General features: G+C 49.0%; 1 protein-coding gene and 1 non-coding gene across 21 annotated transcripts in view; both read right to left on the bottom strand.

Moving 5' to 3' along the window:
* Positions 1-22,039, bottom strand: part of NAV1 (neuron navigator 1) — a 272,793-nt gene that overhangs the window by 79,088 nt on the left and 171,666 nt on the right. For 4 of the 20 annotated variants that reach the window (XM_078356812.1, XM_078356813.1, XM_078356814.1 and 1 more), the window contains exon 1: positions 3,115-3,299. The exons of 14 other annotated variants lie outside the window; for them this stretch is intronic. In XM_078356812.1, coding sequence (XP_078212938.1) covers positions 3,115-3,167 — 53 coding nt within the window. In that variant the 5' untranslated portion in view covers positions 3,168-3,299. Of the gene's footprint in view, positions 1-3,114; positions 3,300-12,422; positions 12,907-22,039 lie in introns of those variants that run through there. 2 more of the 20 variants (XM_078356811.1, XM_078356815.1) reach the window with 1 other exon arrangement.
* Positions 10,511-10,617, bottom strand: LOC118149576 (U6 spliceosomal RNA). The gene has a single exon (XR_004737154.2). It is a non-coding gene; the product is annotated as a U6 spliceosomal RNA (small nuclear RNA).

Raw genomic sequence — 22,039 nt, 5'->3', positions numbered from 1 at the left:
AGCATAGTAGTTAGGGGTTGGCTTTAAGAGTCAGACTGACCTAGGTATGAGGACAAATCCCACTACTGTGATCTTTGGTATATTTACTTATTAATCTCCCCGTGCCTCAGTTTCTTCATCTGTGAAATGGGATGGTAATAATATATCCCTCATATAGTCGTGAAGATTAAGTGAAAGATGGTCACAAAGCACACAGTACAGGTTGTGTTTTACAACCTCATGTTAAAATGAGAAAAGGTGATTAGCTGAGATGTTAGACACAGACTGCCCTCCCTATTAAGGTGCTTTCTGCTCATTAAGTCCCTCCTTCATTTCTCCCAAGCCCAGGGCAGGGGCTTTGCAGGAAGAGGTTAATCCAGCAAGTGTGGTTTGCCAGTGGTGTGCATGCCTAGCCCCATAAAACCCTCTAACGAGAAGCAGCTCGTTGGCTTGGCTGTCCCTAGGCATTCTGTCCTCTCACAGAGACTGAGTTTGTGCCAAGCCGAAGCCCTCTGCCCCAGGGAGTCTCTGTGGGTTGAGTGAGGCAACTGTAGTGAGCAAGTCTTGTTCCCGCTGATCCCCAGGCTCTAGCTAAGGGTTCTTTCCAGGAGGGAGTCTAGGAGTGTTGAATGGGATAGGTGCCTGGACTTCTGGCTTGGAAGACACTGAAGTACAGTGTTTGCTGGGATAGGAAGAGAAGGAGTCTCCAGGAGAGACCATAATGTTTGACACATGCAAGAACAGTGCTTGCAGGCACAGCTTCCATGATAGATGCAAGAATCCTAGGCATCCAGAGAAGACAGGACATCTGTTCTGAGACAACGAAGAGGCCATGGACTGATCAGAGCTCACTCATCAAAAGCCGGTCATGGCCATATCTGAGGGCCAATTAAGTCATTCACCCTGATACCCTCGCATCTTCCGGTGCTACCTCCTTTGGTGTTTAAGGGAAACCTGATCCTGGAGAGATCAGGTCTCTTTGATCCCTGCTGGCCTCAGCCAAACGTTGTTTACAGGGAAAGTTTTGAGACCTCCCCAGGGCAAAGACTTGGGCTAAGCCCCCTCTCTGTGGATTGGAGCCAGGCTAGTTAAATTTTATATGTGAAGTGTGGCAATTCAAGGAATGACCTCCACTTTACAACATCCCCTCTTCTCCTTGCCTACCAATAGCAATTGGCCTGAAAGTCTTGGGCTTACATGGAAAAGAAACCACAGGCCTAACCCAGCTCCACCCTAGCAGGCTGGGTAGGTGTAACATGACCTGCTCCTCAACCTGGGCTATGGCAGACAGGTACCCGCCCTGGCACACCTGCATGAGTATTCAATAGCTATGGCCCCAGGATAGGGCACTAAGCTCTCTTTATAAGGGTAGGTTCCCCTGAAATGGAGTTGGGTAGAGGAAGGAGGCAGGGAGAATATCAATTCAAAAGGAAGAATGGGGTAGCCTAGAAAGGCTGTTGAATAGGAAGGAAAGAGTGATAGGTGCAGAGAAAGGGCATTGGGGTCACTTAGAGGAATTGCACACCCTCCAGGCATTGGGGAAGCAAATAACTTAACAGTAAAAGTAGTGCAAATACTGATTGAGTGTCAGTCGTAATTTTCCTTGGGTACACCCTGTGTGGATCTGAAGTAGGCCCTAGATGGGGTGGCAGAGATGGAGAGAGAGGAGGAGGTTATGGGCAGTTCCTTCCCTCCACCTTCTTCAGTGCCTAGTGAGCTGTCCAGGACTCAGCCCAGGATCTCACCTGAAGTAAGAGGTCCCTACATGGGTCTATTCTCTGCTCTGCTCAAAAACTGGTTCCTTTTGACACCACCATATCTACCTGGGGTCATTTTGGCAAAGTGACTCCAAGGACCCAAGTCACATTCCAGGGGGACTGGAGGGTTGCATTCTGCCATACTGTGGTAGGGGGTAAAAGTTTGAGGTCAGCAGGCCTCTGGCTTCCAAGGGGCACTTGGTGTCCCCCCAGGGTAGGAACAGAGGCAGAAGATGCCTCTCTTTTCAGGCCCTTCCCAATTCTTTGCTTTTACCCTAGGCCTTTATGTGCACAGTTGCAACTGAGCCCCTGGAGGGTACTTGGGGCTCCCTTTGTGGAAATATGAGGAAGCAGGAGCATGTTTCAGGGTGCAGGTCTGAGCTGTTGGGGGAAAGAGGGCTGTGAGAGGTTTGAGGTGGGAGTGGCCCCAGCACCAGGCCTAGGGCCCAACCTCCAACTTCCTCGATCTAGGCAGGAGGGTGAGGGAAAGGAGTGTGTATATGCGGTTAGAATAGTGAGGTGGGAAGCCTTCCCTGCCCCCCAAAGACATTTAAACCCCAGCCCTCTTTCTCAGGCTGCTGGAATTTCCTAATTGTCCCTTGGAAGTGCAGTTTCCAAGTCAGCTCAGAGGGTCTCAGGGCCAGCTGTGGTTACACTCACTTCCCCTTGATGAAGGAGCCTCTGTGCCTTACCCTCACCTTACAGGACCAGCCCCTCACTGTGTGTCTCTCAAAATTACCAGGCTCTCCGATTTTTCGCCCCTTCCCAGGGTAGAGTACCAGGCTTCACTCTCTCGGAGGGATCCAGCAAGCAATCCGGTCACAAATTCAACATTCCCTCCCTCCCCTTTTTCATCCGTCTGCCTCCCACCGCCTCCTTTCACCCTAGGAAGACCCCCAGAGCTACCGGAACTGGGGTAACATTGGCAGAGCTGGCCTGGGGCTGTAGGCCCCTCCTCTTTCTACCCGCCTGGTCCCCAGGACCCCCGACCCTCACAGCCCGGGCCCCCACGCGCCACAGCCGCAACCATCGAAGTTCAATCAAGTTGCGCTATTGTCTCAGCTCAGTCCAGGTCTCCCGGGTGCCTAAGCGCCTTTCCCTCCCCTTCCCGTCACTAGAGCCCTCCACACACCTACTCCCAGCCCCAAATGCCCACGAGCCAAACGTCCAGGAGCGCGGAGCCTCCAGCGGTGCTAGCTCTCCTCTCTCTGGCGGAAAAGCGAGCGCGGCCAAGACCCTCCTTCTTGCGGACCCCACACCCACCGCCCCTGAGACTGCAGCTGCGGCGGAACTGGGGGGCTGCAGCTGGGCTGGGGGGGGCACAAACCCGACCCCAGCTCTGCGGTTTGGCGGTGAGGGCGGGGGCGGGGGTGCTTACCTGCGGGGGAAATTCACTGTCCTTCCCGACCCGGGCAGGGGCAGATGAAGCATCTTCCCCGGCTCAGGCGGCCATTCACCGGGTGGGCACCCAGCGCCCCCCAGGACCGCTCTCGCCCGACACCCAGAGGATACCCGAAAAGGTTTGAGCCGTGGGCCACGCGGAGGGTCAGAAACCGAACCCTCGCCTGCCCTCGCTCCCGTTCCTCCCTACCACCCGGGCTCCTACTTACGGCTCCAGCTGTACTTAAAGTGACAGAGCCCCATTTCCCCGCCGCTGCCTTCTGTCCCGTGCCCGGGCGATGCAGACTGCGAGCGGGCTCTTTAATGCCCAGAGCAGGTAGACAAAGAGCCACCGCAGCCTCCTCCGTTCTGGTGGCCTCGGAAGCCCGGAGGTGCTGATGGGGCTGGGGGCTCGACCTCCACCTGGGCCGCTCCTGAATTAACCCCTGGGATGCCAGCTGCGGTCCCTCGGGCGCTCTTACTCGCGCTGCACTGGCAGGAGGGGGAGTGAACAGCGAGCCACTTCTCTGTGGCAGGGAACCGATGTGCACGGGTGGGTAAGGAGTTAGGGAGGCCTGGGGAGAACCTTCTCCATAGAGGGCTTCCTCCCAGCCTCCTCCTGGCTTTTTTCCAGGTTTTTAGAAATTTCTAAAAATCGCAGCATGGAGTCAGTGCATTGCCTAAAACGAGGTCCAGGAGGGGTGTGGTGGGAAACGAAGGTCGGATAGGGGTACTTATTGCCAGAGGTTGGCTCAGGACCCTTCTGCTCACAGCTGGGAGCTCAGCAGGATGGTGCGACCTTCTGAGGTCCTAACCACCTCAGGGGGTGGGGCCCAACATCTCTCCAGCATTCGGGAGATCACAGATTAGGTGAGGTGTGCTTGCTGGGGGAAGACTGGGAGAGAAACAACAGCTCAAGACACCCAAGGATCTGTGCCTTTATCCAGGACACATTTTCAGCTGGCCGGTTAGGAAGAAAACAGTGGGATCCAGTAGCAGGGCACTCCCATTGGGCTCCTCTCCCCTAAGGGTCTTCCTGGTAACTTCACTCTATTGGTTCCAGAGAAGGGGGAGGGGAGGATTAGCCTGCTGCCCTGGCCCTGGCTTCCTGCGGTTCTCACTCTTTGCTCCTGGAAGGGGCTAAGTGTCTATGGTTGGGTCCCAATCCCAATGCGAACTGGGCAAACTGGGAAGCCTACATTTTAGAGATGGGCAATTATATCTGTCATTTATTTAATCAATAAAAACAACAGCAGCAATTTTTTAAAGCCCCCTAAGGTGCTGAACTCTGATGACTTGGGACCACAGAGCAGTAGTCTCTAGTGTTTGGGCAGCTCCACTGACTGAGACACACACACAGCTCCAGGCCACATGTGTTCCCTTAGGCCTGTCTTTCTGGGCCTCAGTTTTTACAGATGTTAAGGGAGAGATTTACACTCCTGAACTCCCCCTCCTTGCTCTCAGCACCTGGGTGGTGCTTTGAGTCCTAGGAATAGTCCTTTCCCAAGCCCTCCCAGCAATGCAGGCTGCCCTAATATTTTCAGCCCACAGGTCAATGCTCTTTGCGTAACTGGACTGCCCACCTCCCCTACTACTCCGGCTGCCCAATGTCGCTGACCTGGGGCTGCAGCTCTGGATGAACCACAGTTCTTAGAGGGCGGAAAACCTCAGCAGAGGGACCTGTGTTTCTGGAGAATGGAACAGTTTAAGTTGGAAGAAGAGTCTCTGTTTCTGAGGTTGCATGTTGTGGCCAAGTTTTCCAAATATGCTTTGAGATCAAAAGGGGGTAGAGACCTGCAGTGATCCTAGCACCAATCCCTCAGATTCCCCCTAGCATGGGGGGGCAAAGAGACTGTTATTCCCTTTACCCTGTTCTACATGGTTTGGGTGGTAAGACTTAGAAAAGATGCAGCAGCTCTCAGGCAGACCAGCTCTGAGGGGAATCAGAGCAAGGCAGATGGTTCTCTCACATATTCTTCCATTTCAGCCCAGGATGACGTCCCTGGCCAAGGCCTATCTAGGCTCTTGTCCTGGTAATGCCCTGAGCCTCCTATCCTCACCACCACCCTAAACAGAGGGCGAGCACAGTGAATTCTCTAGGGAGATTCTGTCCATGCAGCTGTGCTGGAGCTAGCCCGGGTCATCTGGGGAGCAGCTTATAGTGGCGCGCCATAAGGGATTCTCTTTAGCCTCGGCCAGGATTCCATTTTACTCATGGAATCCTGAGTAGAATGACTTTGTCTCAGCCAAAGGAATGTCATCAGCAGGGGATGTTTTTCTCCAGATCTAGCTGTAAGCTCTCCATAAGGTTTCCTCCTTCGTGGTTTTCTCAGCAGGGCCTGGAAGGAGGGAGATCTGAGGCCTGGAAGGGGTGGGCACAGGGATTTACTCGGAGGGACAGGGGTCTCCTGAAGGGAGCTGAGCTGTTCCTGAACATTCCCTCGCAGCCCCCTAGAGACCATGTGGCCCTATCCCTCATCCTCATACCTGGAGGCCTGTCCACCCTCCCTTCCAGCCTCCTCCCCCTGTGTCTCACCTCACACAGGGACTGGAGGAACAGATCATAAAGAGAACAAGTTTCAGCCAGCTCAGCTTAGGGGAGGGACTCTCAGCTAAGTCCCCACTGAGAGCATCCTGGGATATAGGGTCTCTAAGCCACCTCCTTCTTGGGATTGATTCCTGAGCTGCCAGAACCCAACAGAAGGTGAGTTTCCCGCTATCGGTTCCTCTTTCCTTCTTTATGAGGAGTCTAAGTCCCACAGTAGTGTCTGTCTTACTGCTTGGTGGAGGTTATGGAGGACTTTTATAGGGGAAGAAGCAGGATCCCAGAGGCGTTGTTACTTAAATAAATAACATGCAAATTAGCACCTGCTATTTTCAGCCCACAGGTCAAGGCACTTTGGGTAATTGGCAGCAGCACTGAAGAGAAATGCTGTCTGGGAGCTTTTTGTGAAAATACGAAAACACAGCCTCCCCTGTCAGTGGGCTCAGCTCCTGCGCTTGAAGGGCCCTGACCTTGCCCGTCATGGGGGGTGTGGCAGAGTGGAAGGGATATGGCTGGCATGGTTGCCTTGACTACAGTTGGGGGGGGACAATGGGCAATGCAGGGGTGACTCTGAGCATGATTGTAGACTAGGGCACAGGGTATAGGGGACAGCTGAGGGACACATAGTAGAGGGGGATGACACCTGCTGAAAGGGAGCTGGGAGTCAGGCACTTGTCCAGAAAGAAAACCCAGCCAAAGAGGGAGAGAGGAAAAAGGCCTGTCTCTCTCACATAGGCCTCCTCTGTGCTCCTCTGGGGCTTGTCTTTAAAGAGCCCTTGGGAGCCATGATCTTATTTGTCTCCCATGCCAGCACTCTCACAGGAGCTCTTTACAAGGGGGAAACTGAGGCACAGAGAGGCCAGGAAATGTCCAAAGCAGAGGACAGAACACAGACTAATATGTATGAGGTCCCTCAGCCAGATTCCTGGGAGGGGGTAATTCCCTCTTCCTTCTTACACCTTCCCCACCTCAAAGGATCTCTGGAGTCACTTTGCCTGATGCCCAAGGTCCTTCTGGCTGACATTCCATTTCCAACAGAGACATCTAAAGATAGTTTATGGGAGGCTCTCCTTGTCTTCCTGACAATAATCTCAGAAGTTGATGTGGTTGGGCAGGGTGTGGAGGCTCACACCTGTAATCCTAGCACTTTGGGAGGCCGAGGTGGGTGGATCACCTGAGTTCGGGAGTTTATGACCAGCCTGACAAACATGGAGAAACCCTGTCTCTATTAAAAATACAAAATTAGCAGGTCATTGTGGCACATGCCTGTAATTCCAGCTTCTTGGGAGGCTGAGGCAGGAGAATCACTTGAACCTGGAAGGCAGTTTGCGGCGAGACAAGATCACGCCACTGCACTCCAGCCTGGGCAACAAGAGCGAAATTCCATCTCAGGAAAAAAAAAAAAAAAAAAGAGGTTGACGTGGTTGATTAGAATAGGGCAAAAAAAAGGTAAAGACTTGCGAGGCAGTTTGGTGTTCTCTGAATTCCAGTGTCACTTGCCAGGGGGTTTCTGGGCCCCAGTGTCACCTGTCTGGGGCCTGACCACATACCTGATTTCCTGGTAAGCCCTAGAAATGAGACCCATGAGAAGATTAGGGTCCCAAGGTAGGAATCCAGCACTCTGTCTGTTGACCCGCCCTCACGTCTTCTCTTTCCCATCAATCATGAGGCTATTTTCATTTCCAGCTTCAGGGAAAGCTGGAAAAGCTCCTGTCCCTGCAGAAGTGTTGGCCAGTCAGAGACGTCCCTCTGTTCTGTGTGTGTGATAGCTGCGCCTGAGACTCCCCTGCATCCTAGCCAGGCCTAGCTGATAGCATAGTGGCAGAGGTAGGACAATGGGCATTTTACAGCAGAGTGATTAAAAAGAGAAGGAATTAAACCCGAATAGAGGGGCAGGGAAATGAAAGAGAAAGGAACTGTGAGAGAGACTTCAGTGAACTAACTCTTTCCATACTGTGGCAGGATCAGTGGGGAATTACCTGGCCACATCCTTAATCCCAGCTTTCAAAAACCAATCCCAGATCCCCCAATGACACTACTGAATCCTGACAGAATCATCTGTTGTGACCTGGACAGATGTCTAGGAAAATAATTTCTATTCTGTGTGGCAGGAGTTTTCAAAGCATTTTCATCTATGAGTTTATTCTATTTTCTTTTTCTTTTCTTACTTTTTTTTTGAGATGGAGTCTCACTCTGTTGCGGGGCTGCAGTGCAGTGGTGCAATCTCGGATCACTGCAACCTCTGCCTCCCAGATTCAAGCGATTGTCCTGCCTCAGCCTCCTGAGTAGCTAGGACTACAGGTGCAAGCCACCAGGCCCGGCTAAGTTTTGCATTTTTAGTAGAGACAGGGTTTTGCCATGTTGGCTAGAATGGGCTTGATCTCTTGACCTTGTGATCCGCCTGCTTAGGCTTCCCAAAGTGCTGGGATTACAGGTGTGAGCCACCCCGCCCTGCCAAATTGATTCTATTTTCAAACAACCTAGTGATCTAAGGTGAGGCAGGTATTATTATACTTGCTTTAGAACATTAACGGCCAGAAAGATTAACAAAAGCGTGGTCTAGTTTAGCCACAGGTTTGGAAGCTACAGTGACATTGGGTCCAGGTCAAGGCAATGGATTTCTTCAGCATTAGCAATGTCTGTGTCTTCCAGAGTTCCTAATGTGTGAGTGCAGGGAGCTTCTCTCCTTTCCTGGACCAGCATGGCTGCTGTCTTTCCTCCTCAATTTCCAGGCCCTTCCTGGAGGAAATGCCAGGTACCCTGGATCAGACCCAGTTCATATGGTCAGAAAATCCAGAATGTTCGAGACAAAAAGGACTTTAGAAAGCATCTAGTGCAAACCCCTCATTTTCACAGAGGAGAAAATTAAGCCCAGACAGGGCAAGTGAGTGGCTCAAGACCTTTCCACACAACCCAGATGTCTCGATTCCTGGAGCAGGGTTCTTTTCACCAGTCACTGGCACCGCTTCTTGCCAACTCTCTCCCTGGGGCTAGCGTGGGGCTCAGACTGACAGGTTTTGAAGGTAGGTAGGAGAGTTTGAACTGGGGACACTGGGAGTCAGCTGATGCACAGCAGACTGTTCCAGAGCCCAGCCCTAATCCCAGCTGTGTTATTGTTCAACAAATATTTACATAACCTACAAGGAGACCTGCCCTTCTCACCACCCCACAGTTGGGAGGAGCAGCAGAGAGTGGAGCCCCTCAGATCATGTATAGTGAGCTGCCATCTCGGCAGTCCTAGCTGGATGTCTTGCTTCCAGTATCCCAGCACATCAGTGGCTCTGTATGCTTTTGAGGACATGGGACAGAGGACCACAGGAAGGGGTCAGAGAGAGGGGCTGCCTGTCCAGTAAGGGCCTGGCAGACCCTCACCTGGGGTCACTGGGCAGATACCAGGGTGTGTGTGAGTGTGTGTGTTATGTGTGCGTGCGCGTATGTGTACAAACCCTCCACCTGAGGAGGCCAGGAGCATTCATTTCAGATCAGCTTAAGTGTCTATGCCACTGCACTCCAGTGGCTCTCCACTGCTAATCTGGATCCCAAATATTTGGTAAATAGAAATGAAACCTCAATAATGTATTCAGAGCACTGTAAATGATCATCTTCTTCTTCTTCTTTTTATTTTTATTTTTTTTTGAGACAGGGTCTTGCTCTGTCACCCAGGCTGCAGTGTAGCGTCATGAACACGGCTCACTGCAGCCTCAACCTCCTGGGTTCAAGCAATCCTCCCACCTCAGCGTCCCAAGTTGCTGGGACCACAGGTGCAAGCCATCACTACCAACTAATTTTAATTTTTTTTAAATACAGAAATTCTGGAACATTTTATAGAAAATTTTTATAAAAAAATTTTTAATGAGTTTAAAAGCTGTGTTGTCCAGGCTGGTCTTGAATGAACTCCTGGGCTCAAGCAATCTTCCCACCTCAGCCTCCCAAAGTGCGGCTCACACCTGGCCAGTGTTATCTTTTTTTTTTTTTGAGACGGAGTTTTGCTCTTGTTACTCAGGCTGCAGTGCAATGGCGCGATCTCGGCTCACCGCAACCTCCGCCTCCTGGGTTCAGGCAATTCTCCTGCCTCAGCCTCCTGAGTAGCTGGGACTACAGCAGTGTTATCTTCTTTAATCCTCAAAACCTTCTCCCCACCTCCACTTCTATCCCTGGTGTGAGCCACCATCTGCTCTCACTTAGATAACTGCAGCAGTCTCTCTTCCATGATTCCTGGTTCCCCTGTGGTCTGTTGTCCTCATAGTAGCCAGACAGCTCCTTTGCAAAACATATTGGATCACATCGTCCCTCTCCCTGAAGTCCTCCAGTGGCTTCCTCTCTCCGAAGAAAATCCAAAGTCCTCAGCATGGCACAGCTGGCCCCCGGTGACCTGTGACCTCATTTCTGGCCACTCGCCCCCTTGCTGACTCTGCTTCAGCCACACTGACCTTATTGCAGTTCCTTGAACTCATGCCGATTCCTGCCTCTGGGCCTCTGCACATACTCTTCTGTCTGTCTGGACAGTTCTCTCCCCAGTTGTCTGCATAGTTTACCAAAGAAGCCTTCCCTGACTTCCCGCTCTCAAATAGCCGCTATCCCATCACTCCCGGCCCCTTACCCTGCTTTATTTTTCCTTATGACACAAAGCACCACCCAGCCTACTGCATGTTTATATGTTGGCTTGTTTGCCATTTCTTTTTCTTTCTTTTTTTTTTTAAATTTAATAATTTTCTTTTTAAGACAGGGTTTCACCATGCTGGTCAGGCTGGTCTTGAACTCCTGACCTCAGATGATCCACCTGCCTCAGACTCCCAACGTGCTGAGATTACAGGCGTGAGTGAGCCATCATGCCCAGCCTAAAATTTTTTTAAAATACGAAAGTTTCATGAATTTGGGTGTCATCCTTGCACAGGGGACATGATAATCTTCTCTGTATTGTTCCTGTTTTAGTATGTGTGCTGCCGAAGCGAGCGTGGCCATTTTGTTGTTGTTGTTGTTCTTTTGTTTTTTGAGATAGGGTCTCCCTCTGTCACCCAGGCTGGAGTACAATGGCGTGATCTCGGCTCACTGCAACCTCCGCCTCCCGGGTTCAAGCGATTCTGATGCCTCAGCCTCCCGAAAAGCTGGGATTACAGGCGGATGTCACCATACCCAACTAATTTTTGTATTTTTAGTAGAGACAGGGTTTTGCCATGTTGGCCAGGCTGGTCTTGAACTCCTGACCTCTAGTGATTCACCTGCCTTGGCCTCCCAAAGTGCTGGGATTACAGGTGTGAGTTACCATGTCCGGCTGTTTCTTTTCATATATGCATTTAAAAGCAATGCCTATTTTTCTTCCTGCCATATCAGCAGTGTCTGGTATACATTAGGTGGTCTACAAGTATTGATCAAATGTATGAGCAAATATCACGAGGTGGGCATTCCTTTCAGATAATGACACAGAAGAGGCTAAGCACAAAGTAATGCACATAGGCAGTGAGTGGCAAACTGAAAATTATAGCCAGGCCAGGTGGGCTCCAGAATGTTCCATCTGTTTTGCTACTCTGATTCCCAAGAGCAGGAAACTAACCACAAGGACCTGTGGAGATATAAGAGACTGCATAAACCAGGCATGGTGGCTCAAAGTCTGTAATCCTAGCACTTTGGGAGGCCACGGTGGGTGGATAGCTTGAGCCCAGGAGTTGGAAACCAGCCTGGGCAGCATGGTAAAACCCTGCCTCTACCAAAAAAGGAAAAAAGAAAAAAATCCCCCCAAATAGTGTATATTTTAAAATTTAAGAATTAGCCTGTGTTAAATTTAAAACTTAGCATGGATTAAAAACAGCATGGTGGCACTTGCCTGTAGTCCCAGCTACTTGGGAGGCTGGATTGGGAGGACTGCTTGGCCCAAGAAGTCAAGGCTGCAGTAAATCATGATTGTGCCACTGCACTCCAGCCTAGGTGACAGAGTGAGACTTGTCTCAGGAAAAAAAAAAAAAAAAAAATAGAGAGAGATTGTATAGTTGTTGACTTCCTAACTTCAGGGATATCTGATCAGAGCTGGGAACGGTGGGCTCTCTTAGTTGGAACCTCACACAGGGAACTCCTTTCCCTGGCTAAATCCAGAAAACAGTGAATGGCAGAGGAAAGTTCACTCCAGCATGGGCACAGGGCAGCTGGCCATGCCCCAGGGCCCCCAGCATGGGCACAGGGCAGCTGGCCATCCCCCAGGGCCCCCAGCATGGGCACAGGGCAGCTCACCATCCCCCAGGGCCCCCAGCATGGGCACAGGGCAGCTGGCTATCCCCCAGGGCCTCTCTGTGGAGGCTTGTTGTGGCTTGGAAAGGGGCAGTGACAGCCAGATGATAAGCTCTGTCCCTGATATTCTAATAACACTCAGCAGAATGTCAGCAGTCCTGGGAACCTTGGCTGCTAGAAGTCCCACCACCTGAAATTGTCCATATGGCCATACATGTGTAGATACTGTCATTCCTGAACTGCCCTTTGTCATCAAACCCACAGGGGCCAAGACAGAAGCCAGACATCAAAGTATAGGAAGAATGAGAGATTGAGGCTGGGGAGAGGAGCTGGAAGAGGGTGAGCGGTCAGTCAAAGAGGGCAGGAACTAGGTCAGAGATTGTTCCTGTCTCCCAAGCTGGAGATGCCCCACAAGAAAGAGATAAGACACGCCACAGACCCCTTTTAGTAGGAGCTGGCCAAAGGAGAAGGTGGGTAGGCTGGTGAGAATACACTCACCCTGCTCTGGGTCACCCCCCCAGGCTGAGCACAAGGTCACTTGCCTTTCTCTGGAAGGATCCCTCCGCTTCTCAGACACTCTCCGCGCCTGTCTGGTTGCTGCATACCCCCTGCACATCGACGGGCCTGTCTTCAAATAGTCGATCTGGTGCACACATAGCCTCTTTGTATCCGGCCCCTCTCACACACATGTTTGGATGGGTCTCATGCAGTATCTGTCTCTCATTTCCACTGCTTGGCGTGCACATCACGAACATGCTGACTCTGTTTATCTACCGCACATGCCCCCGTGTCAGCCTCTCCTACCCTGTCTCTCCGTGATCCTGCCCTGTGTATTCAGTGAGTGCTGATCTGCCTCCAGTGGAGCTATGTGCTTTTGGTCTCTCAAGGCCTGACTCTCTCCTCTGGCCTGCTTTTTAAATCTATACTTTTATGCCTCTGCCTGTGCTTGTTCCATTGTCACTCCCATGTATCGATGACAATCGTTCAGTCCTGCAGCATCTTTGGGCTCCCAACCCTGAACATCTCAGTGGGAAAGTCCCTCGGCCCAGCCTGCTGGCCTTTCTTCAGCTGCAGTGAATGGCCTTTTACTGCCTGGCCAGAGACATCTGATAGCCCAGAGGCCAGAGTTGGCCCCTCATGAACATCCTGGGACAGCTCAGCCTTTGAGTTGGAGTCAAACAAGGACTTGCATTCACAGAGGCTTGGGTTGCTCCTTCTGCCCTTGGCCCGGAGTTCCTGACTGTGGCTACTTTGTGGCTCCCCAAGCAAGACTCTATCCTGGAAGATAGCGAGGTCACATAAGGGCATTTTAGGAGGGGGTCTCTAACAATGATTCACTGGTCAGTCTCAGCACGGCCTGAGAACCTACGCTGCTAGGTGTTGAGGGGAAATGGAGAGACAGAGAAGAGAGAGTCTCTGTTTTTGGGACGCTCCTGCTCCAGCAGAAGGCCTGTGATCCCTGCCCCTGACATGCTCACAGGTTTCAGGGACACAAGGACTGCACACACAGGGAAAGGCTTCAAGGAGCGCAAAGCAAGGCATTAGGTGTGCTGGAACGTGCACAGAATGTGGAGGGCAGAGGCTTGGGTTCTGCTCTGGTGGGGCCACTTTGAGTTATGTGATCCTACCAAGCCAGTTAAGCTGAGTTCCAACTTCTTTACTTGCAAATTGGTGGGGGTTGGCGGGGGGAGTTCCTACTTCTTCACAGTGTTGTTAACATTAAATAAGATAATGCCATGTTAATGTGTGTAAACCATACACGCTATGCAACTGCGAGAGAATCATGAAAGTGCGAATTACTGCAATACAAATCATGCACAGAAGTTCCAGGACAACCCCGAGTCCAATGGGATGAATCAGGAAAGACTCCCTGGAGGGAGGGGATTTGGCAAAGACAGGTGGGCAACTGGACATACCATCCAGGCAGAACAGTTCCATTCCATAGATGGCCTTTATAGCTTTGGGGAGTAGGGAGGGAGGTAACATTTACTGACACCTGCCGCAGGCCAAGTGTTATTTTTTAAGACGGAGTATGATCTCAGCTCACTGCAACCTCCACCCCGCAGGTTCAAGCAATTCTCATGCCTTGGCCCAAGTAACTGGGACTATAGGAGCCCACCACCATGCCCAGCTAATTTTTGTATTTTTAGTAGAGATTGGGTTTCATCATGTTGGCCAGGCTGGTCTCGAACTCCTGACCTCAAGTGATCTGCCTTGGCCTCCCAAAGGGCTGAGATTACAGGCGTGAGCCACCGTGCCTGGCCACCAAGTGTATTACATACACTATATTTCACTACATGCTAACAACAATCCTATTGCCATATTAGTATTCTCGCTGAAAATAGATAAACAGCTTTACCAAAGCCTCAGATCTGGAATCTGAACACCAGGCCTGTCATACGAAACTTGTATTCTTTCTGTAATGTCAGACTACATGGAATTTCCAGGCACCACACAAGCTCAGCCGGCTTATCACAGAACATAAGAAGAAGGCTGATGATTAAAGAGGGGGAGACAGTGAACAGGTAGACAAGTGGGCAGAGCTGGTGGGGGAAAAGCCAGGTTCATCTCAACAGCTTCCTCGACCCTTACTCATCCGGATTGTCAACCAGATTCCATGTTATCACAGTAGGTGAAAACTCCAGCAGCTCAATTGTAGGTTACTAGGACACACTAGAGGAAGGACCACGCCTTAACTGGCATTAGTTGCTATGGCAACTAGAATACATCCAGCAGCCCCTCTGGAATACCTGGCTTGTTCCAACCTTTCACCAACCCTGTTGGGTTTGAACAGACACTCTTATCCAGATTAACCCTGCACAGACTGAGGGGTGTTGCCCACTATTTTATTTTAAGAATTAAGGAGGCTGGGCACAGTGGCTCACACCTGTAATCTTAGCACTTTGGGAGGTCTGGGGGGAATGCTTGAGCCCAGGAGTTTGAGACCCACCTGGGCAACATAGTGAGATCCTGTCTCTACAGAAAAATTGAAATATTAGCCATGTGTGGTGACATGTGCCTGTAGACCCAGCTACTCAGGAGGCTGAGGTGGGAGGATCATGTGAGCCTAGGAGGTAGAGGCTGCCATGAGCTGTGATTATGCCACTGAATTCTAGCCTGGCCTCAAAAAAAAAAGGAATATTTTGAGAGCCAGGGGTTCACATCTGACCCAGGAATCTAACTCCATACCTTCCTCTCGTCTTTCCTTCCCATTTTCCCTCTTTATAACTGGTGGTGTTGGTGTGCCACCTACACCCCTCCATAGTCACTGTTCCTATAGGTGCTATCTGAGTGTGACTGTGGGTGCTTGTGACTCAGACTCAGGGATTCCTCTCAGCCTATGTGCATAGGCTTGAAACGCAGAGCCAAAGCCCTCTAGGAGCTGACCTTAGCCAATAATGAATGGGAGCTGACATATAAATACCCAAATTTCCTTGCCCTTCCAGTGGGTAACACTGAGGTGTATTCCATGTCACCTCCTAGAAATCTGTAAGCCCCAATTGCCCACAACAGCAACCTGCACATGAACAGAGCCACATGAACAGTGGCTTCCTTCTCTTCCCTGACTCACCTTGCCACTCCGATCAGCACTTTCTGGGCATCTGTCAAATAAACCACTTGTACCCAAATCTTTGTCTCAAGGTCAGCTTCTGGGGGTACCCAGCCCAAGACATTCTTCATATGCAAGAAACCCATGTTTCAGTGAGGGACAGACAGCCCAACTAGCCAAGACAATGTGGGAAAGAGGTTATGGCCACTGTGTGATTCTACGTGCAGTGAGTTTAGCTATTTGCACAACAATGACATGCTATACTCAGCCCAGACCTCAAACCACAGATGGGCACCATTGGCTGCATGAGAACACTGCATGAACAGGTAAAAATGGGTCAGGACAAATCCGTCTTTCTTGGAAAACAACTTAGTATGTCATTCTTCCAGTGAGGATCAGAAAGATCATTTTCAAGCATGAAGGTTAACACATTTTTCAAAGAATGTACTATCATCTAGAATGTGCATGTGACAACACAGGTAATGGCTGACTAAGGACAGCTAGCGTTTATGATATCTAACATAAGAGTATTAACGAATTTAATCCTCAAATCAATCTTACAGAGTAGGCAACACTTCTCTCGCATTTTTCAGCTGAAGGAACAAGCAGAGGGAAATGAAAAACTCGTCCAAGCTCACAGAGGCAGGATACAAACACAGGCAGCCTAGCTGTGAGCCTTCACTTTAAACCTGCTGGGGCTCCGCCCATCTGTGTCATGCCTGTGTTGATAAGCCTGTTCTCAAAGGTCTGTTTATTTAACGGCACGCTACAGGATTAAAAGAATATGAAGACAGTGTTGCAAAGCATTCCTTGAAACATAAGTCAAGGCCCAAATTTAATGTCCCCATCTTCCAAGTCTAAGAAATCTTATTTTGACACTCTAGCAACCCCTAATTAAGACAGAAGCCATCAGCTAAATGAATAGAACATTAAGTTGAGATCAGAACAATATATTTCTTTTCTTTCTTTCTTTTTTTTTTTTTGAGATGGAGTTTCGCTCTTGTTGCTCAGGTTGGAGTGCAGTGGCGCGCGATCTTGGCTCACCGCAAACTCTGCCTCCCGGGTTCAAGCGATTCTCCTGCCTCAGCCTCCCAAGTAGCTGGGATTATAGGCATGCGCCACCACACCCAGCTAATTTTGTATTTTTAGTAGAGATGGGGTTTCACAGGTTGGTCAGGCTGGTCTCAAACTCCTGACCTCAGGTGATCTGTCCACCTTGGCCTCCCAAAGTGTTGGGATTACAGGCGTAAGCCACCGTGCCAGACCAGAATAATAGATTTCCAACCAACAGCTCTTTATACTTTTCAAAGCACTCTTACTATTCTTTTCCATTTGATCCTCTTAAGGCAAAAACAATTACCTTTTTTACAGATTAACTGACTAAGACTCAGAGAGGCCAGGTGGCTTGCTAAGTGCCACACAGCAAGTTAGAGGTATGCTAAGGATTGAACTCCAGATCTCAGGATTAACCCAGTGCTTCTTCCCCTACAGCACAGAGAAGCATCAGCCAAGCCTATGTGTATGAGTCTGAAGTCAGCATCCTAATTGTTAGAGATTATCTTCAATGAAGCAATAGCCATCATCTACTTTAACTACATACTGCTTCCTTTACCGTGCATACAATACATACCCTTTCTATTTTATTTTAATTTTTTAAATTTATTTCATTTTCTAGAGATAGGGTCTCTGTTGCCCAGGCTTGTGCAGTGGTGCAATCATAGCCCACTGCAACGTCAACCGCTGAGCTCAAGGGATCCTCCCACCTCAGCCTCCTGAGTAGCCTCCACAGGCATGTGCCACTACGCTCAGCTAACTTTTAATTTTTTTGTAGACACAGTGTTTTCCTATGTTGCCCAGTCTAGTCTTGAACTCCTGGTCTCAAGCAATCCTCCCACCTTGAACTCCTGAAGTGCTGGGATTACAGACATAAGCCACTGCACCTAGCTCACTTACTAATTTTCTTTTTTAGAAGGGACAAAGTCTTGCTCTGTCACCCGGGCTGGAGTGCAATGGCACAGTCATAGCTCACTGTAGCTCCCAACTCCTGGACTCAAGTGATCCTCCTGTCTTAGCCTCCCAAGTAGCTGAAACTGTCTATAGGCATGTGCCGGGGTCTCACTGTGTTGCTCAGGCTGCCTACCTCGCTTTTAAATTTGAAGTCCTTTCAGGGCAGAAACTGAGTTTCCTTCCTGAACTTGAATGTTGGGTCCTCCTGAGGATGGCCCCCTACCACTTTCTGCTTCCATCTTTGGGCTCCATGAGCAAAAATTAGGCCTGGTCCAGCTGCCCCGCTAGACGAGATTCCTAAAGACCTACCAGGAAACAGAGAAGGCAAAGGCAGAAGAAGAAATAAGAAGTGGGTCAACTCTCCTCCTTGTCCATTCAAATTCAAAAGGGGTCTCTTCTTTTTTGTATAAAACACATAAACCCAGTGCTCACTGGAAGAGACTTATCAATGAGAGTGGCTAGGTTGGGTATCTTGGAGTCTGAAAGTCAGACCTGAGCCAAGTGGGAGGGTAGTGAACGCAGCTCCTTCTCAGGAGGGAGGCTGCAGGGGCCGGGGCTCTGTCAGCAGGGCTGTAAGTGTCTCTTTAAGGCTTGAGCTCGCTGACTCCGGGAGCACAGAGCCAGCCTGGGAGAAGGCAGGGGCCTACAGTTTATTTTATTTGACATTTTTCAACGTCAGGACACTTCAGAGCCAAGGAGGAAACGAATCCCATCTGTTCTGAGCCCCCAAGCACAGTTCAAGAGGACAGACTGGGGAATGGAGGAAGGGGAGGTGAAGAGAAAAACAAGAAGACTGGAATATCCAGCCACACACAGAGGGCAGGAAGCAACCTGATGAGGGAGACAGGGTGCGGCACGAGTCGCCAAGGAATCCTTCTGTCCCCTAACATGTGCATACAGAGCTCACTCAAGATGGAGCCTGCTGCTGGGAGTGGTGGCACATGCCTGTAGTTCCAGCATTTTGGAAGGCTGAGGCACGTGAATCACCTGAGGTAGGGAGTTCAAGACCAGCCTGACCAACATGGAGAAACCATGTCTCTACTAAAAATACAAAATTAGCTGGGTGTGGATTAGGTGCATGCCTGTAATCCCAGCTACTTGGGAGGCTGAGGCAGGAGAATCACTTGGACCCAGGAGGCAGAGGTTGCAATGAGCTGAGATTGTGCCACTGTACTCCAGCCTGGGCAACAAGAGTAAAACTCTTGTCTCAAAAAAAAAAAAAAGAAGTTGGAACCCGAAGAATCTTGTCTACTGCTCTGTGGCCCTTGGCATAGGTTTCAGGACAGCAGTCCTTGGTGGAGGTAGGGGGCTGTGGACCTCACACCTCTGTGTACTGTGAAGGGCACCCTCTGGAGTTGTGGGACTTGGCAGTAGTGCTGCTGTGTTGGCCTGCAAATTCCCATCCATTATTGCCACTCAGCTCAGACACAGCTCACCCATTCACATAGACAAAAATGGACACACTGAGAGAGAAACCCATGTTGAAAAAGGGAGAAGATGGAGGGCCCTCTGACCTCCTCCTTCCAGGCATGTGTAGCCCCTATACTCAGTGCCTGCACCCACCTCTGCATGGATACTCATACTCTATTCCCTTCCACTCCAATGGATGCCAGGGATAGAAGGACAGATGGCTGTGAAACTTATCTTCTTATTTAGATTAAATTCCAGACCATCCTATTTTTAGAAAAACAAATTCCTTTTGTATTTTCAAGTGGTAAAAATGGCCCGAGCTGCCATCTAGGAAAGTCAGCGGCCTACTTGAAGTTGTCTGCAGTGTCATGATTTGGATATTACCCTGGCAAGACTACTTCTAGTGTCAAGCGGGTGATCAGTCTAGGTGCCAAATTTTAAGAGGATCATTGACAACTTGAGAGCTTCCAGAGGAGGGTGACCAGGACAATGAAAGGTTTGAAAAACTGGGTCAGTTAAGAAAGTACCAAAATAAGCTAGGAACCGTTTTTTTTTCTTTTTTGTCTAGAGAATATTCCAGCTATATTAAGAACATGTTGAACTATCTGGATGAAGACTTACACTTATTCTATTTTTCCCAGATGACAGAATTTGAATCAATAGGTGGAAGTTACAGTGAAGCAGATTTCAGCTGAATATTTAGAGACTTCCTTATAACTTAATTCTATATGCTATGGAATAAGCTTCCCGTCACTGTACCTATGGAAGCCAAGATTGAAAGACTGTCAGGGATACTGCAGATAAGATTTTTGTACTAGATAGGAAGATAGACTAGTCTAAAATTACTGAGAAGCTTTAGAAAAATGTGGCTTTCTGGGTAGCAGAGATTCTATATTGGTAAGTCTGAGGCTTAGAATTTGTATTTCTAAAAAACACCATCAGCTATACAACTCTTAGAAGAAAACAGGGAAAAAGCTGCATGATGTTAGATTTTGCAATGATTTCTTAGATATGATACCCAAAGCACAGCCAACAAAAGAAAAAAATAGATAAAACTGAACTTCATCAAAACAAAAAGCTTTTGTGCATAAAAGATACATCTACAGAATGAAAAGGGAACCCAACCCACAGAATGAAAGAAAATATCTGCAAATCATATGTCTGATAAAAGGTTAATATCTAGCATATATAAAGAACTCTTAACACTCAACAAAAAAATAAACAACACAATTTAAAAATGGGCAAAGGACTTGAATAGATATAGCTCCAAAGAAGATTTATAAACAGCTAATAAGTACATAAAGATGCTCCACATTATTAATCTCCAGAGAAATCAAAACCACAATGAGATAACCACTTCACCTCCATCAGGATGGCTTTTTTCTTTTTCTTTTCTATTTTGGGATGGAGTCTTGCTCAGTCGCCCAGGCTGAAGTGCAGTGGCACAATCTCGACTCACTGCAACCTTTGTTTCCCGGGTTCAAGCAATTCTCCTGCCTCAGCCTCCCAAATAGCTGCAATTACAGGCACGTACCACCACGCCAGCTAGTTTTTGCATTTTTAATAGAGATGGGGTTTCACCATGCTGGCCAGGATGGTCTCCAACTCCTGGCCTCAAGTGATCCACCTGCCTTGGCCTCCCAAAGTGCTGGGATTACAGACATGAGCTACCATGCCCGGCCAGGATGGCTATTATAAAAAAAACAACAAAACAGAAAATAGTAAATGTTGGGGAGAATGTGGAGAAATTAGAACCCTCATTCATTGCTGGTAGAAATGTCAAATGGTGCAGCCATTGTGGAAAATAGTGTGGTGGTTCCTCAAAAAACAAACAAACAAACAAAACAGATAGAATTACCATACGATCTAGCAATACCATTTCCAGGTATATACCCAAAAAGAACCGAAAGCAGGAACTCGAATAACATTTGGACACCAATGTTCAGAGCAACATTCTTCACAATAGCCAAAAGGTGGTAACAACCCATGAACAGATGAACCGGATAAACAAAATGTGGTATATACATACAATAGAATAGAATTCAACTGGAAAAAGAATGAAATTCTAATACTACAACATGAATGATCCCTGATGACATTATGCTAAGTGAGTAAGACAGTCATTTAAAAAAAAAAAAAAAAAGGCCAGGCTCGGTGGCTCACACCTGTAATCCCAGCACTTTGGGAAGCCAAGGTAGGCAGATCATGAGGTCAAGGGATCGAAACCATCCTGGCCAACATGGTGAAAGCTGGTTTCTACTAAAAATACAAAGCTTAGCTGGGCATGGTGGCACACGGCTGTAGTCCCAGCTACTCAGGAGGCTGAGGCAGGAGAATCGCTTGAGCCCGGGAGGTGGAGGTTGCAGTGAGCCGAGATTGTGCTACTGTACTCCAGCCTGGTGACAGAGCAAGACTCCATCTCAAAACAAACAAACAAAAAAACAAAGACTGTATGAATCCATTTATGTGGGTTACCTAGAGTAGTCAAATTCATAGAGACGGAAAGCAGACTGGTGGCTGCCAGGAGCTGAAGGGAAGAGGAAAGGGAAGCTACTGCTTAATGAGTACAGAGTTTCTCTTTGGAGAGAGGACAAAGTTCTGGGGACGGATATGATGATGGTTACATTTGGACACCAATGTAACCATGTGAATGTACTGAATGCCGCTGAACTGTACACTTTAAAATGGTTAACATAAAATGGTAAATTTTTATATTATAGGTATATGACCACAATTTTTAAAAATAATTTGTAAAAAACTTGTATGATTATTCTGGCAGCAGCATCAGTCACTTTCTTCCTTCTAGTTTGCTGACTTCAGTTTGAAGAATTTGCCTTCTTTGATTTGCCAACTAACGACCCAGGAAGGGGCCTGGTCACTGGAGGGAGTAGGGAGAGCTAACTTGAGACCAAACAGAGGCTTAGGAAGAACCCCCAAACAGACAGTCCCCCAGCAGATAAACAGAGTGTGGAGAAAGCCTCAGAATTACTGTCATCTTTTGCGGCTCACTCGGATAACTGGGAGCCAATTATGTCACCCAGCAGGGAAAGATAGCTCCCCTTTTCTGCTGGCTCAGTGCTGGGAGCTCTTGGGGACTGAGGCTGATGGGTGGGCAGGGGTGTTGCACGTGGCTGAGGAGAGAGTGCTGAAGCTATCTCTACAGGGAATAGCCCTACCCCTTTTATGACTAGA

The sequence above is a fragment of the Callithrix jacchus genome, chromosome 19 (assembly GCF_049354715.1).
Source record: "Callithrix jacchus isolate 240 chromosome 19, calJac240_pri, whole genome shotgun sequence".
Taxonomy (NCBI): domain Eukaryota; kingdom Metazoa; phylum Chordata; class Mammalia; order Primates; family Cebidae; genus Callithrix; species Callithrix jacchus.
The sequence above is the reverse complement of the archived record's forward strand: the minus strand, read 5'-3'. Positions and strand labels throughout refer to the sequence as shown.